Source organism: Mesoplodon bidens (genome assembly GCF_964165515.1).
Source record: "Mesoplodon bidens genome assembly, chromosome: 17".
Taxonomy (NCBI): Eukaryota; Metazoa; Chordata; class Mammalia; order Artiodactyla; family Ziphiidae; genus Mesoplodon; species Mesoplodon bidens.
Genome location: NC_138174.1, coordinates 22,655,730 through 22,669,080, shown reverse-complemented (window position 1 = coordinate 22,669,080; position 13,351 = coordinate 22,655,730). Strand labels below are relative to the sequence as shown.

General features: G+C 37.1%; 1 protein-coding gene across 3 annotated transcripts in view; it reads right to left on the bottom strand.

Moving 5' to 3' along the window:
* CCDC122 (coiled-coil domain containing 122) overlaps positions 1–13,351 on the bottom strand; it is a 38,520-nt gene that overhangs the window by 21,329 nt on the left and 3,840 nt on the right. For all 3 annotated transcript variants that reach the window (XM_081214853.1, XM_081214852.1, XM_081214851.1), the window contains exons 3-4: positions 7,331–7,729; positions 6,462–6,578 (exon numbers count right to left, since the gene is read on the bottom strand). In XM_081214853.1, the coding sequence (XP_081070979.1) occupies positions 6,462–6,578; positions 7,331–7,729 (516 nt within the window). The remainder of the gene's footprint in view (positions 1–6,461; positions 6,579–7,330; positions 7,730–13,351) is intronic.

Sequence of the window (13,351 nt, the reverse complement as noted above, 5' to 3'; positions counted from 1 at the left end):
CTCCCGTTGCGGAGCACAGGCTCCAGACGCGCAGGCCCAACGGTCATGGCTCACAGGCCCAGCCGCTCCGCAGCACGTGGGATCCTCCCGGGCCGGGGCACGAACCCGCGTCTCCTGCATCGGCAGGCAGACTCTCAACCACTGTGCCACCAGGGAAGCCCTACAACACTACTTTTAAGAGTGAAACGCTGGAAATAACTTAATGTCTATCAGTTGTGGCATGTTTATATAAATTAAGGTATAGTCATACTGTGAGATATTTTGCAGCAGTTAAAAAGAATAATGTAGGCCCATAGGTATTAACATGAAAAAAAAACTATGATATAGGTTATTGAGTAAGTAAAGTAGTTGCAAAATTATATGTATGGTACTTTATGTAATCTTCCCCTATGCATAGATGTGTGTTCATGTGCGTGTGTACATGCACATGTGTATATATACATACATACTCATGCTTACCCAAGTGCACACACCAAACAGCGGTTGCCATTAGGAAGAGGTGAGTGTGATAAGAGAGCAATGTAATGGGAGGCAGTGGTCAAAGGAACTTTAGCCTTCCCTCTAAAATTTTAATCTTTTCCAAGGAGAATATATTTCCACAGAAGTGAAAACCATTTTTTAAAAAGATTGGGAGTACAGTCCAAAAGACGTGGACTCATATTCTATTCTGTTCCTTATCACTAGCTATATAACCTTGTACAAGTTATTTAAATTTTCTGAAATTCTGTAAAATATGCTACTGTGAGAATTTAAATGGGATAGCCTACACAAAGTGCTTGAAAAATACCAGGCACTCAATAAACAGCAATAGATTTAATAATACTGAACATTTCTTCTTGTACCTTTTGTAAGACAATAATTTGTTACCATGTTATCTAGCTATCTGAATCATTCTTACCCTGCCTTTAGTTTACCTTTTAACCTTTGCTTCTTTGGGTTTTTCGTGTAGGACCGGCTTTCTAGTTGTGTAATCATTTCTGTGGCTGACCTCAGTAAATGAATGGATTAGTTAATTGTGTAACCTGCATGTTGCACTGTAACAAGTGAAACGTATTTTGTTCCTGATCCCTAGTAGCTCCAAAAGCACTCTAAATTTTCCCCTGTCCTTTAAATTTGGAGCTCAAATTGAACAAAATTTAGGCAAGAGTAACTGTTAATAAATCTTAAAATGCTTTACACAATACCTGTTTATCACAAAATGTTACTTGCAGCACTCATCATTTGCTAAAAACTTCTTAACTGCTCTAGTTTCCCTTCCCTGAAAACTCCTGGATTTGACAAATAACATGTTTTTAAAAATGATTGTTGCTTAATGCTTTGTATTTGAAGCTTTCTGTTTGTATGCCTTGTATTTTGCTTCCCCACTTTTCTTCGTCAGTGACTCATAACTTATCTTTATTTTCCTCTCTTTAGTTCCTTTCTTCTAAAATATATATAAGGACAGACAATAGGGAAAAAAGGCATTTTGGGGTAATTATTTGGAAATACTTCTTTCATTCAGACATGGCCTAAAATTACCAAAAACATTCATTTGACTAAAAAAAAAAACATGTAAAATTCAAAAAACATTTTCAGTTTTTCTTAATCAAAAATGTAAAAAGCAACATTAATATCAAGATTAAACATGCAAAGCACAAAATATTGAAAGAATTAAACATTAGAACAAAAGAATGCTATAATCCAGGCAAAAGATGACCATGAACTGTACCAAGACCATGGCTAAAAACATCCAGAAGGAATAGAAAAAAAAAAAAAAAAAAGACTCAAAAAAGAAATAATAAAGATCTTCTGATATTTAAATTTATACTCTTAAAAAACTAGTTGTTTTGAGAAAGAAGTTACCTGTGTCAATGATAAATTCTCATCAAGCAATAAATGAAATTGTTGGGAAAAAAACGTAGTGTTCTCAAGACAATGCTGTGGCTGTGGTATTTGTCCTTCAGTGTTATAGTTTATTACAGATAATCTCTAATTTCTTAGATTTTCATTTTTTCAACCATAACATTGTGATAGAATTGAGGACTACATTTTTAATGCATTAGAGTTAATAAAACTAAAATTAAAAAGCCTAAAAGGATCTTTAGTAACCCTATTATGAAAGCTTAAAAAAGAGTTTATTAAATTTCACGATAAGAAATATACTGATGAAAACATTAAAAACTGAAGTCTCAAGCTCAGTGACATTCCATCTAAATCTATCATTCGTAGACATTTATATCACCCTTTACCACTAAAAATACCTATGTACACTTCTGCTTCTGTCACAATAAAGTAGATGCATTTCATATACCTATTACTCATGCTAAGTACAACTAAAATCCCTGGACACTGTATATAATATTAGCATAAGAAGCTTCTGAAAGGTGGAGAGAAGGCAGACTGGCTGGAGACCTTAGGATCCTAGGAACGACTTGGTAATGAGTTCCCTGGGTTTTCATTTTGCATCATATATCCTAGACTGGATATGGGGAAGACAGCAAGCTGGAAATGCTAATAGGTGCAGACAAAAACAAAACAAAACAAAACAAAACAAAAAACTCCAAGAAAAGCCTGTTATCTAGCCAAAGGACCAGGGAAAAGGCAGACTATGCAAGACTGAAAACTTTTAGGTAGTAACTACTCAAGTCAAACACCACAGAAAAAACCACGGCCCCACCACCACCCACACTAGCAAAGCCTACACTTTCACCATTGCTGGGCTATAACAAGGTGCCCTGGTCCTCCTGCTGGGGCGGTGTCAGAGAAGGCTGAGTGGGGAGCCAGGACTTTTCATTCCCTCTGGAAAGTAACAAACCACATCCTCTGGTGTGAGTGGAGCCCATCTGGGGAGGCTGGACTTCTACTCCCATCTAGTGGTAACAAGGCATTCTTCCCCCTCCTCACTGGGAGAATGTCAGAGGAGGCCAAGTGGAGAGAGTCAGGGCTTTTACCACCGCTCAGCATACCAAGGCCACATCTACACGGGAGCAGTAAAGAGGTGCTCCTGCCCTTCCCAGCCATGGGCTTATCAACAGAAGCCTAGTGGGCAGCCAGAACTCCCACTTTTGACTATCAGTAACAAGAAGCCCTTCTTCCCTCCACGAGTGTCCATGGAGACTCTGAACTTCCAGTACTACCTGGAAGCAACAATGACCCAGAGTCTTAAAACATAATACCCAACATGTCCAGATCTCAATAGAAAATCTCTCATCAAAGCAAGAACCAGGAAGACCTCAAACTGAGTAAGAAATAACAATCAACATGTGCCAACACCAAGAAAATGCAGAAGTTAGCATTATCTGACAAGCATTTTAAAGCTGATCATCATAAAAATGCTTCAATGAGTAATTATGAATTGCCTGAAACAAATGAAAATTATAAAAAGTCTCAGCAAAGGAAAAAAGGATACAAAGAACCAAATGGAAAAAACACAGTAACTGAAATAAAAAATTTCATGGGATGGTTCAATAGCAGAATGGAGGGGATAAAGGAAAGAATCAGTGAATGTAAGATAGAACTCTAAGGATTACTCAATCTGAAAAACTGAGAGACAAAAGACTGAAAAAAAGAAACAAAGAGAGCCTCAGGGGCCTGTAGGGCTATATCAAAAAAAGACCTATGATTTGTGTCATCAGAGTCCTGGAAGGATAGGAGAAAAGAGGGCAGACCTGCAAAAGTATTCAAATAAATCAGAGCTGAAAATTTCTCAAATTTGGCAAAAGACATAAGCCTACAGAAACAAGAAGCGGAGAATTTTCCAGATAGTATAAATCCAAAGAAATTAGTTCCAAAACATATAACAGTAAAATTTCTGAAAACTAATGACAGGAAAGCTTGAAAGCAGCAAGAAACAAATTCCTTATCTGTAGAGAGAAAGACAATTCAAATGACAGTGGATTATCTGTTAGAAATCATAGAGACCAGAAAGAAGTGGCACAGCATTTTTCAACTGAAAAGAACTGTCAACCCAGAATTCTATATCCACCAAAATATCTTTCAGAGATGAAAGGGAAACAAAGACATTCTCAGATGAAAAAAAAGAAAAAACCCAGAGACTGCCACCAGCTGCCTTCTCCTAAAAGAATGAATTTAGAAATTTTCTAAAGAGAAAGGAAATGATAAAAGAGGAAATCTTAGAACATCAGGAAGGAAGAAAGAATATGGTGGAGTAAAAATATGGGTAAATACAATAGACAAATGGAGAGGGCACAGCTAAAGGGTATGGGGTTTCTTTTGAGGTGATGAAAATTTCTAAAATTGACTATGGTAATGGTTACAAATGATCTGTATTCATACTAAAACCCATTGAATTATGCAGTTTAAATGGGTGAATTGTATGGTATGTGAATTATATCTCAATAAAGCTGTTTTCAAAATCAGCATAGTAGTAGCCTGAGGAAAAGGGACAAGAAAACTTTCCAGGCACGATGCAAAAGTTTTATATCTTGATCTAGGTCTTGGTAACCCAGGTGTATGTATAAATTGTCAAAATTAATCAAGCTAAACCCTTATAGTGTACCTACTCTTACGACAATTATACCTTAATAAAAATCACTAAGAATCTCAAATTTCTCTCCAATATGCTTTTACCAATTTATACTCATACCAATAGTATTTTAGAATTCAGATGGTCCACATCTTACAAATTGTAATATTGATAACTGACAGGCTAAATATGGTGCCTTATTGTGGTTTGAATTATCAACCCCTTATTGTTAGCAAGGTTGTTCATCATTTCCATTGGGGTTTTTTTTTGATATTCATGTTTTGAAAGGTAAGACTTTTCATACCATATTACCAGTGTTCTATGGCTTGTTTGAAATTTTCTTATCTCTTAGTCACTTATATATGTTACAAATACCCTCTCTCAAAATGAGTCTTGTCTTCTTTATTGTTATGCTGCATCTCAATAATCTAGAAATTTATGGTATAGTCAAAAGTAACATTTAATCATGCAGTTTGCATATATGTCTGTGTGTCTTTTAAAATAAATACTTCTGTAACACAAATGGTTAAGTTTGTCTCCTATATTGTCTTCAATCCTCGTGGAAGCATGTGCATGTATGTATTAAGAGGTAGGAATCTAATTTTATTACAAAATTGTCTTTATTTTTTCATATGGCTAACTTATTTTTGTTTGTACCATTTATGATGGATTATTTCTGGATTCTTTTTTTCTGTTTCATTAATCATTTTTTCTATTTCTATGCCACTTATATACTCTTACTATTATAGTTTTATAATAAATCTTGATATCTAGAAGGGTAAAAAAAATACCCATTTATTTAGATTGCTAGTAAAATATAAGATAAAATCATGGTGTTTCTTTTTTTTTTTTTTTTTTGCGGTATGTGGGTCTCTCACTGTTGTGGCCTCTCCCGTTGCGGAGCACAGGCTCCGGACGCGCAGGCTCAACGGCCATGGCTCACGGGTCCAGGCGCTCCGCGGCATGTGGGATCTTCCCAGACCGGGGCACGAAACCGTGTCCCCTGCATTGGCAGGCAGACTCTCAACCACTGTGCCACCAGGGAAGCCCCATGGTGTTTCTTGAAGAGAATGTTTTGTAAAGGTGAGGGTTTTTGTCTTCAAATTCCTCAGGTTTTTTTTTATTGTGTCAAATTAGACACAAACAAGTTGAAAATATACATCTTTTTATTTTCCAAAGTAATTTTTAAGGGTGAAAATTATTTTTTTGCCCTTAACAACGTACACTTTTCCATTTTTGTTCTGCCCTCATCTAAACAATGACGACTATAGAGGTCTGCAGGGGCACCTCAAATTTAGTTTCACTTTTAATTTTACATATCAGTTTGTTGTTTTTAATTGGACAGTTGAAAATTACAAATAGGAAGTCAGAAGGGTTTAGAATACCAATACTTCCATTGTCTTTACTTTACTTTGAAGAGTCTTTAATTTCTGTCTAGGAATGGTCATATTTTTGACTGGATAGCTTCTACTTCCTTTTTTTTTTATGTTTATAGCAACTTTATTCATAATGGCCTAAACCTGGAAGCAAGAAAGATGTCCTCTAGCAGGTGAATGGATAAACAGTGGTACATCTAGAGAATGGAATTATCACTCAGCTCACTATCAAGACATGAAAACACATGGAAGGATTTTAAATGCATATTGCTAGGTGAAAGAAGCCAATCTGAAAAAGCCACATACAGTATTAGCCTCTGCTTTCTAGCCATTAATTGGGTACAAAATTGGTGGAATGCAACCTGGAAGAATTCTAGACCAGATTTAAATAAGAGTGAGTACTTGCTTTCTTTGAATATATTAATATATTTGAATATTTTTGAATGAAGGAGTCTCTATACTTATCTATTAATGGTTTAGACTTATCAACTTCTTTTTGTAGTTCTTTTTTGTTCTCTAGTTGTTTTGGGAATTGAGAGTAAACTATGGAAATTATGACTATAGTAAAAGTTTAAAAAATGGTCCCATAAAACATTGAAATCCAGATAATTAAGACTTACCTCTATTTCTTTTCTTAATTTTTCATGTGTCTTTTTTTCTTCCTCAAGAAAACAAGTTTTTTCAATGATGGATTCTTTTACAGTTATAATTTTATCCTTTAGGTTTGCAATGTCTTCCTGTATTTTTATAGAATTTAAAATATACACATCAAACAATGAATGGTCAATATAAATCTAAGATTTTCAGTGTTTCTGTAATTTAAGAAAACTAGCCATCACATTTAATTTTGATAAACAGGATTAGAATATTACTTCTATAGGTACGAGGAACAAAGAATGGTTATTCAAACAAGCAAACCTTAGATTTGAAAATATAGAAGTAAAAACCAAATGAAAATAATAAAGGAAAGTGGTAGTCACAGGGGCAATTGCCCAGCTACGATATAAAGGATATTTTTAAATTCTTTATCAAGAAATAATAGATATTTTAAGTTTTTATCTCCCAATGTCTTCAAAGAATATTAAGAAAAAGATGCTTACGGTACAATTATTAATTCATATTGTTTGTGTGACAGCATTAAGCACACTAAATTGATTTTAATTGGTCTGGATCCATTAGCCTGGAAGCTAGAGTTTCAACATCTTTGTGAGTCACACCTTCTGTAACAAATGGATTAATTGTTCACTGTGATTTTGTTTGCTATATATTTTTATTAATCCATAAGGGATTTGGGGATGTTTCCTTTATGCATTTGCACATATGGCATAGTTGTTACCTAACTCATGCACTTATAGAAGTTTTCAAATTTGTGAATCGAGTTAGAGCACCCATGGGTATTTTATTAAGTTAATGATAAGTTTATCACTTAGTAAGTGTCCTTGCAATAAAAGGAATAGTAGAAAACATTTTAATAAGTGATATTTCAAACCTGTACTTGTTTCATCAGGTTTCCTTCTGGATTCTGGAGATCCCGCATAAGTTCCTCTTTCATCGTCTTTAGTTTTTTAACAAGGTCTCGTTTCTCATTGAGTTCAGTCATGAATGACCATTTGCTCTCTACCTCTCTCAAACTATCTTTATGTGCTTTTATTTTTGCATAGTATTCATTATATCTTATCATTTGTTCCTCAAAATCTTCTTGTGCTGCCTCTATGTCAAATTTAAGCTTCACATTTTCTGTATGTATGGATTTGATTTGATTTTCCAGGTTTCCACACTGAAGTTTGGTATTCTGTATGGCAGCATCTTGCTGATAAATTTGCCTTTCTGTTTCTTTAGTTTCTGCAGAGACAGATGCTATTTGTGTTTTAAGCTCATGAAGTTCATTCTGTAAGATATTTCAACATTATTATTATTAGTTCATGATATTCAACATGAAAGAAAAGTCATTGTTTTGATCCATAGTGTGTGTAGAAAAATCACTTAACAAAAAATATATATTTATCAGATATAGAAAAATTGATGCATAACAGAAGACGTAATAAAGTAACAAAATTATTTTATAACCAGAAGGAGCCCAGGGTTATATATTTCTTATTTTTAATGTTCATCTAATTCTAAATATTAAAATTTTATCCTTTGTCTTAACATTTTATATGTAAAAGATACTTTACAATCATTTTAATAATATATTTGTGGGCTAAAGAAAAACTATATGATAAAAATGATAAAACCCTGAATTGAAAACACAAAAGATCTAGGTTCTAGTGTCCTTACTACTATTTACGAGTTGGGGTGATCATACATAGCAAACTTAATTACCCTATTCAAACCTCACTGTCTTCACTTGTAAGATGAGTTTAAAGGTATATTTAGCTTTGCCTCTCTGAGGCATTTGGCATTTCTAACCAGCACCTCCTTTTTAAAACCTACCAGCGCTCTTCTCTGCTTCTCCTCAGATATCTCTGAGCACTGCTTTTCAATCTCGATAGTTCCTTCAAATACAGGTTTTCCTCAGGGTGCAGTCATCATAATTTCCTCCTCTCATTCTGTATATACTCCTTGGGTAATCTTATCCATACTTAGATCTTGAGATACATATATGCTAATGATTCACAGAATATAAGTGGCTGTTAAGTCCTATACCCAGCTGCCACTGGCCATCTCAAATTCATCGTGTCCAAAAATCAGACTAATCCTCCCCTTCCCGATCCCATCCTGCTCTCCCTTGTATCAGTCACTTATTGTCAGAACCACAAAACCTCGGTGACATATAACTAGTGTTTATTGCTCACGTGATGAGAAGAAACTGGGCGTGGCTAGGTGGTTCTGTTGACTTTGGTTGGATTTCCTCAAATGTCTGGAGGTTGGCTGGCTGTAAGATGATTTAGGTTGGCTTCAACTGGGTCAACTGGGGTGTCTTGGCTTTGCTTCACATATATCTTATCCTCCAGTGGGCCAGGCCAGGCATGTCCTTCTCATGATGATAGCAGATGCAGAAGAATGGAAGCCCAATTATGGAACTTTTTCAAACTTCTGTTTGAATAACATCCCAGCTGGTCACATGATCAAATCTCAGTGGAGGGGTAGAAAGTATGTCCACCCATTATGGGAGGGCATTATAATGATAAATGGCAAAGGGTGTGGATATACACAAGGATGAAGATTTGGGACTAAAAATGCAAATTACCACACCCCTATGTTCCCAAACTTAGTTAATGGTATTCCTTTGGGAGCCATATTTAATTCCTCCCTTCTCTTTTGTTTTTTTGTTTTTTGTTTTGCAGTACGTGGGCCTCTCACTGTTGTGGCCTCTCCCGTTGCGGAGCACAGGCTCCGGATGCTCAGGCTCAGTGGCCATGGCTCACGGGCCCAGCCGCTCCTCCGCATGTGGGATCTTCCCGGACTGGGGCACGAACCCTTCTCCCCTGCATCGGCAGGCGGACTCTCAACCACTGTGCCACCAGGGAAGCCCCTCTCTTCTCTTTATATTTAACTATTCATCAAATTCTGTAGATCCTCCCACCAATACAACTGTAGGCCTTTATCCTTTTTCTTCTATCCAGTATGGTCATCCTCTTTAAATGAATTTATAATTTTGGGAGGGAAGCACTTCACTAAAAAGGCAGACCCAGCCTATCCTTTTCTTGGCAGAGACAAGAGAGGGAAGTACACTGAAAAATACATCGTGCTGATTAACTTCAATCTTTATCTCCAGCTCTAATATTTAAAATGTCCACTCGACAGTTCTATTTGGACATGTAATAGATGTCTCAACTACACAGGTTCAGGAAAGAACTTTTAATTTGCACACCCAACATGTTCCTCTTCCAGCTTTCCTGATTTCAATAAACTGTACCACTTCCCACCTGGACACTTAAAAACCTAGTAGTCGTTCTTGATTCTTCCCTTTACCTTAACCCCCACAACCTATTTACCAACAAATCTTGATGGTTGGGCCTCCAAAATATATAAAATCCCAGCTCACTTCTGACCAGTCTTTGTAGCATAGTCCAGCTTCCAACTGGTCTCCCTGTTTCCATGCTTCCTCCTCTCCCCCAACTAGACTCCATTTTTCAGGCGGAAGAATCCTTTAAAAACATAAATCATATCATGCTACTTCCCTGCTCAAGATTCTCCAGTGGTTTTCCATTGCACTAATAATAAAATTCAAATTCTGTAATATGGCTTTTTGTTTGTTTTTTGTTTTGTTTTGCGGTACGTGGGCCTCTCACTGTTGAGGCCTCTCCCGCTGCGGAGCACAGGCTCCGGACGCGCAGGCTCAGCGGCCGTGGCTCACGGGCCCAGTCGCTCCACGGCATGTGGGATCTTCCCGGACCGGGGCACAAACCCGTGTCCCCTGCATCGGCAGGCGGACTCTCAACCACTGCACCACCAGGGAAGCCCCTGTAATATGGCTTTTAAGGCCATACATGCTCTAATCCCTATCCACTTTGTCATCCCTCTCGTGTACTACTCTCCCCACTTCCAGCTTCCTTTTGTTTATGAAATACGCCTAGTTCCTTCTCTCCTAAGGGCACTTGTAATTGTTCCCTGCACCTTAGAATTCTCAATCCCTAGCTATTGCCTGCTGGGGTCTTTGTCTTTCACAATTCAGCTTTATTATTACTCCTCAGAACAGTCTTCCCTGAATCAAAATATAAATTAATTACCCACCTTCCTCCCCGTTATTCTCTACACATCATCCTATTGTATTTCTTTTGTAACACCTCAACCAATGGAATAACTTTGTATCTTTATTGCTTGCCTGCCTTAACTAGAAAGTAAACTCCATGGGTACAGTAAACTGGTCTAACTTCTTTACCACCATCTTCCCTGTAGTTAAAATAGTACCTGGCACAAAGTAGGTGCTCTATAAATATTTAATAAATGAGTGAATGAGTGATGTACATGGAATGGTCAGGAAAGGGACACATGACCTGTCAACTAGATCAGGCTGTTGACCCTATTGATCAATATAGGGAGATGACATTTACACTAATTTGGTCATCATCTCTTCTCTTTCTTAGACTAACATAACTAATAGACTGTTGACTTTTCTCCCTGGCTTTATTCAATTCCTCCTCCGATCCACTTCTACTCTTTCACTAGAATTTATGTCTTCTTGCTGTTGTTGCCTCTCCCCCTCCTCCTGCTTTTCCTCCCCTTCTTCCTCCTCCCTCTCCTTCTTTCTTCCCTCTTTCCTTCCTCTTTCTTATCTCCCTCCCCCTCTTCTCCTTCTTTGTTAATAGATTTATTGAAATATAACTGATATAAATAAACTGCACATATTTAAACTTTACAATTTGACAAGTTTTGACTTACTTTTATGATCATGAGACTGTCACAATTAAGACAGTGAACTTATTCATTACCCACATGTCCAAATATCAGACATGTCCAAAAAAGGTTCCTCCTGATCCCTTGTGATCTATCCTTCCCTCCTCAGCTCTCTGTTTCCAGGCAAACATTCATCTGCTCTGTCACCAAAAATTAGTTTGCATTTTCAAGAATTTTATGTGAAAAGAATCATACAATATATACAATTTTAGTCTCACTCCTTTCACTCAGCCTAATTAGAGACTCATCCATGTTGTCAGATATATCAATAACTCTTTCTTTTTATTGCTGAGCAATATTTCTTGTATGAATATACCACACTTTGTTTACTCATTCATCTGGTAGACATTTGTGTTGTTCCTGGTTTTCCAGTGCATATATGCTTTTATTTCTCTTGGGTAAATGAATAGCTAGAAATTGAATGTATGGGTTATATGGTAGATATATTTTAAACTTTTAAGAAACTGTAAACTATTTTCTCAAATGGTGCATCACTTACATTCCAAAATAATTGGGTCTGAGAATTCCAGTTCTTTTATATCTGCACCAGCACTTGGTATGGTCAGTCTTTCTAAATTTACCCATTCTAGTGGGTACAGAATGAAATCTCATTATGATTTCATTTTGTATTTCTTTAATAATTGATGATACTGAGTATCTTTTCATGTGCTTGTCTTTTGCAATATCTTTTTGCATGAAATGACCATTGAAATCTTTTGCCCATTTTTAAACTGGGTTGTTTGCCTTCTTGAATTGTAAGAGTTCTTTATACAGTATAAATAAATTCAAGTACATTGTCAGGTATGTTTTCAAGTGTTTTCTCCCAGTCTATGACAACCCAAATGCCCATAGGGCCCCAGCAGGTATACGTCACATTCATTTTCATAACAGTGCCTTTTGAACAGAAATAAAAACGTTTTTTTAATGAAGTCCAATTTTTAAAATTTTTGTGTAATATTTAAGAAACCTTTGCTAAACCCAGCATCACTAAGTTTTTCTCCTATATTTTCTTCTAGATACTTTGTACTTTCAATTCTTGTATTTAGGCCTATGATCCATTTTGAGTTAATTTTCATATATAGTATGAGGTGGAAATTGAAGTTCACTTTTTTTGCATGTAGCTGTCCTCCACCACTTGTTGAAAGATTATCCTTTCTCTAATGAAGTGCCTTGGCATTCATCCTAATCAGCTCGAGCTTCTATAAAAAAAAAAACAAAAAAAAATAAAAAACCGAAAAAACACCATAGACTGGGTGGCATAAACAACAGACTTGATTTCTTACAACTCTGGAGGCTAGGAAGTCCAAGATCGAGGTGCAGCAGATTTGGTTACTGGTGAGAGGCCTATTCCTGGCTTGCAGACAAATGCCTTTTTGCTGTGTCCTCATATGGCAGGGGGAGAGGGAGAGGGAGAGGGAGAGGGAGAGGGGGAGGGAGAGGGGGAGGGAGAGGGGGAGGGAGAGGGGGAGGGAGAGGGGGAGAGAGGGGGAGAGAGGGGAAGAGAGGGAGAGGGAGAGGGAGAGAGAGAGGGAGAAAAGCTCTCAGGTCTCTTTCTCTTCCTATAATCCCATCATAGGGCCCCCACCCTCACAACCTCATCTAAACCTATTTGCCTCCTAAAAGCCTCATCTCCAAATACCATCACATTGGAAGGAACACAAACATTCTGTCCATGAGAGCACCTCTGAAATCAATTGTTATGTGTGGGGCTATTTCTGGATACTACTCTCTTCTGTTCCATGGATCTATATGTCTGTCTCTATGCCATGTTACACTGTCCTGATTACTGTACTCTATAATAAATCTCAAAGTCAGGTAATATTATGGGAGTTCCCTGGTGGCCTAGTGGTTAGGATTCTGGGCTCTCACTGCCGAGGGCCCGGGTTCAATCCCTGGTCGGGGAACTGAGATCCTGCAAGCTGTGTGGCGCGGCCAAAAAAAACAACAACAACAAAGTAATAGTACTACTTCCAACATTGTTCTTCACAGTTGTTTTGGCTACTATAGGTTCTTTGTGTTTCCATAGGACTTTTAGAATCAGCCTGTCAATTTCTCTAAAAAATGCCTGCTGGGCTTTGATTGGAGCTGCTTTTAAACAATAGGTAAAAGAGAAAGAACTCACATGTTAACAATACTGAGCCTTATGATTCATGAAAATGGTGTATCTCTC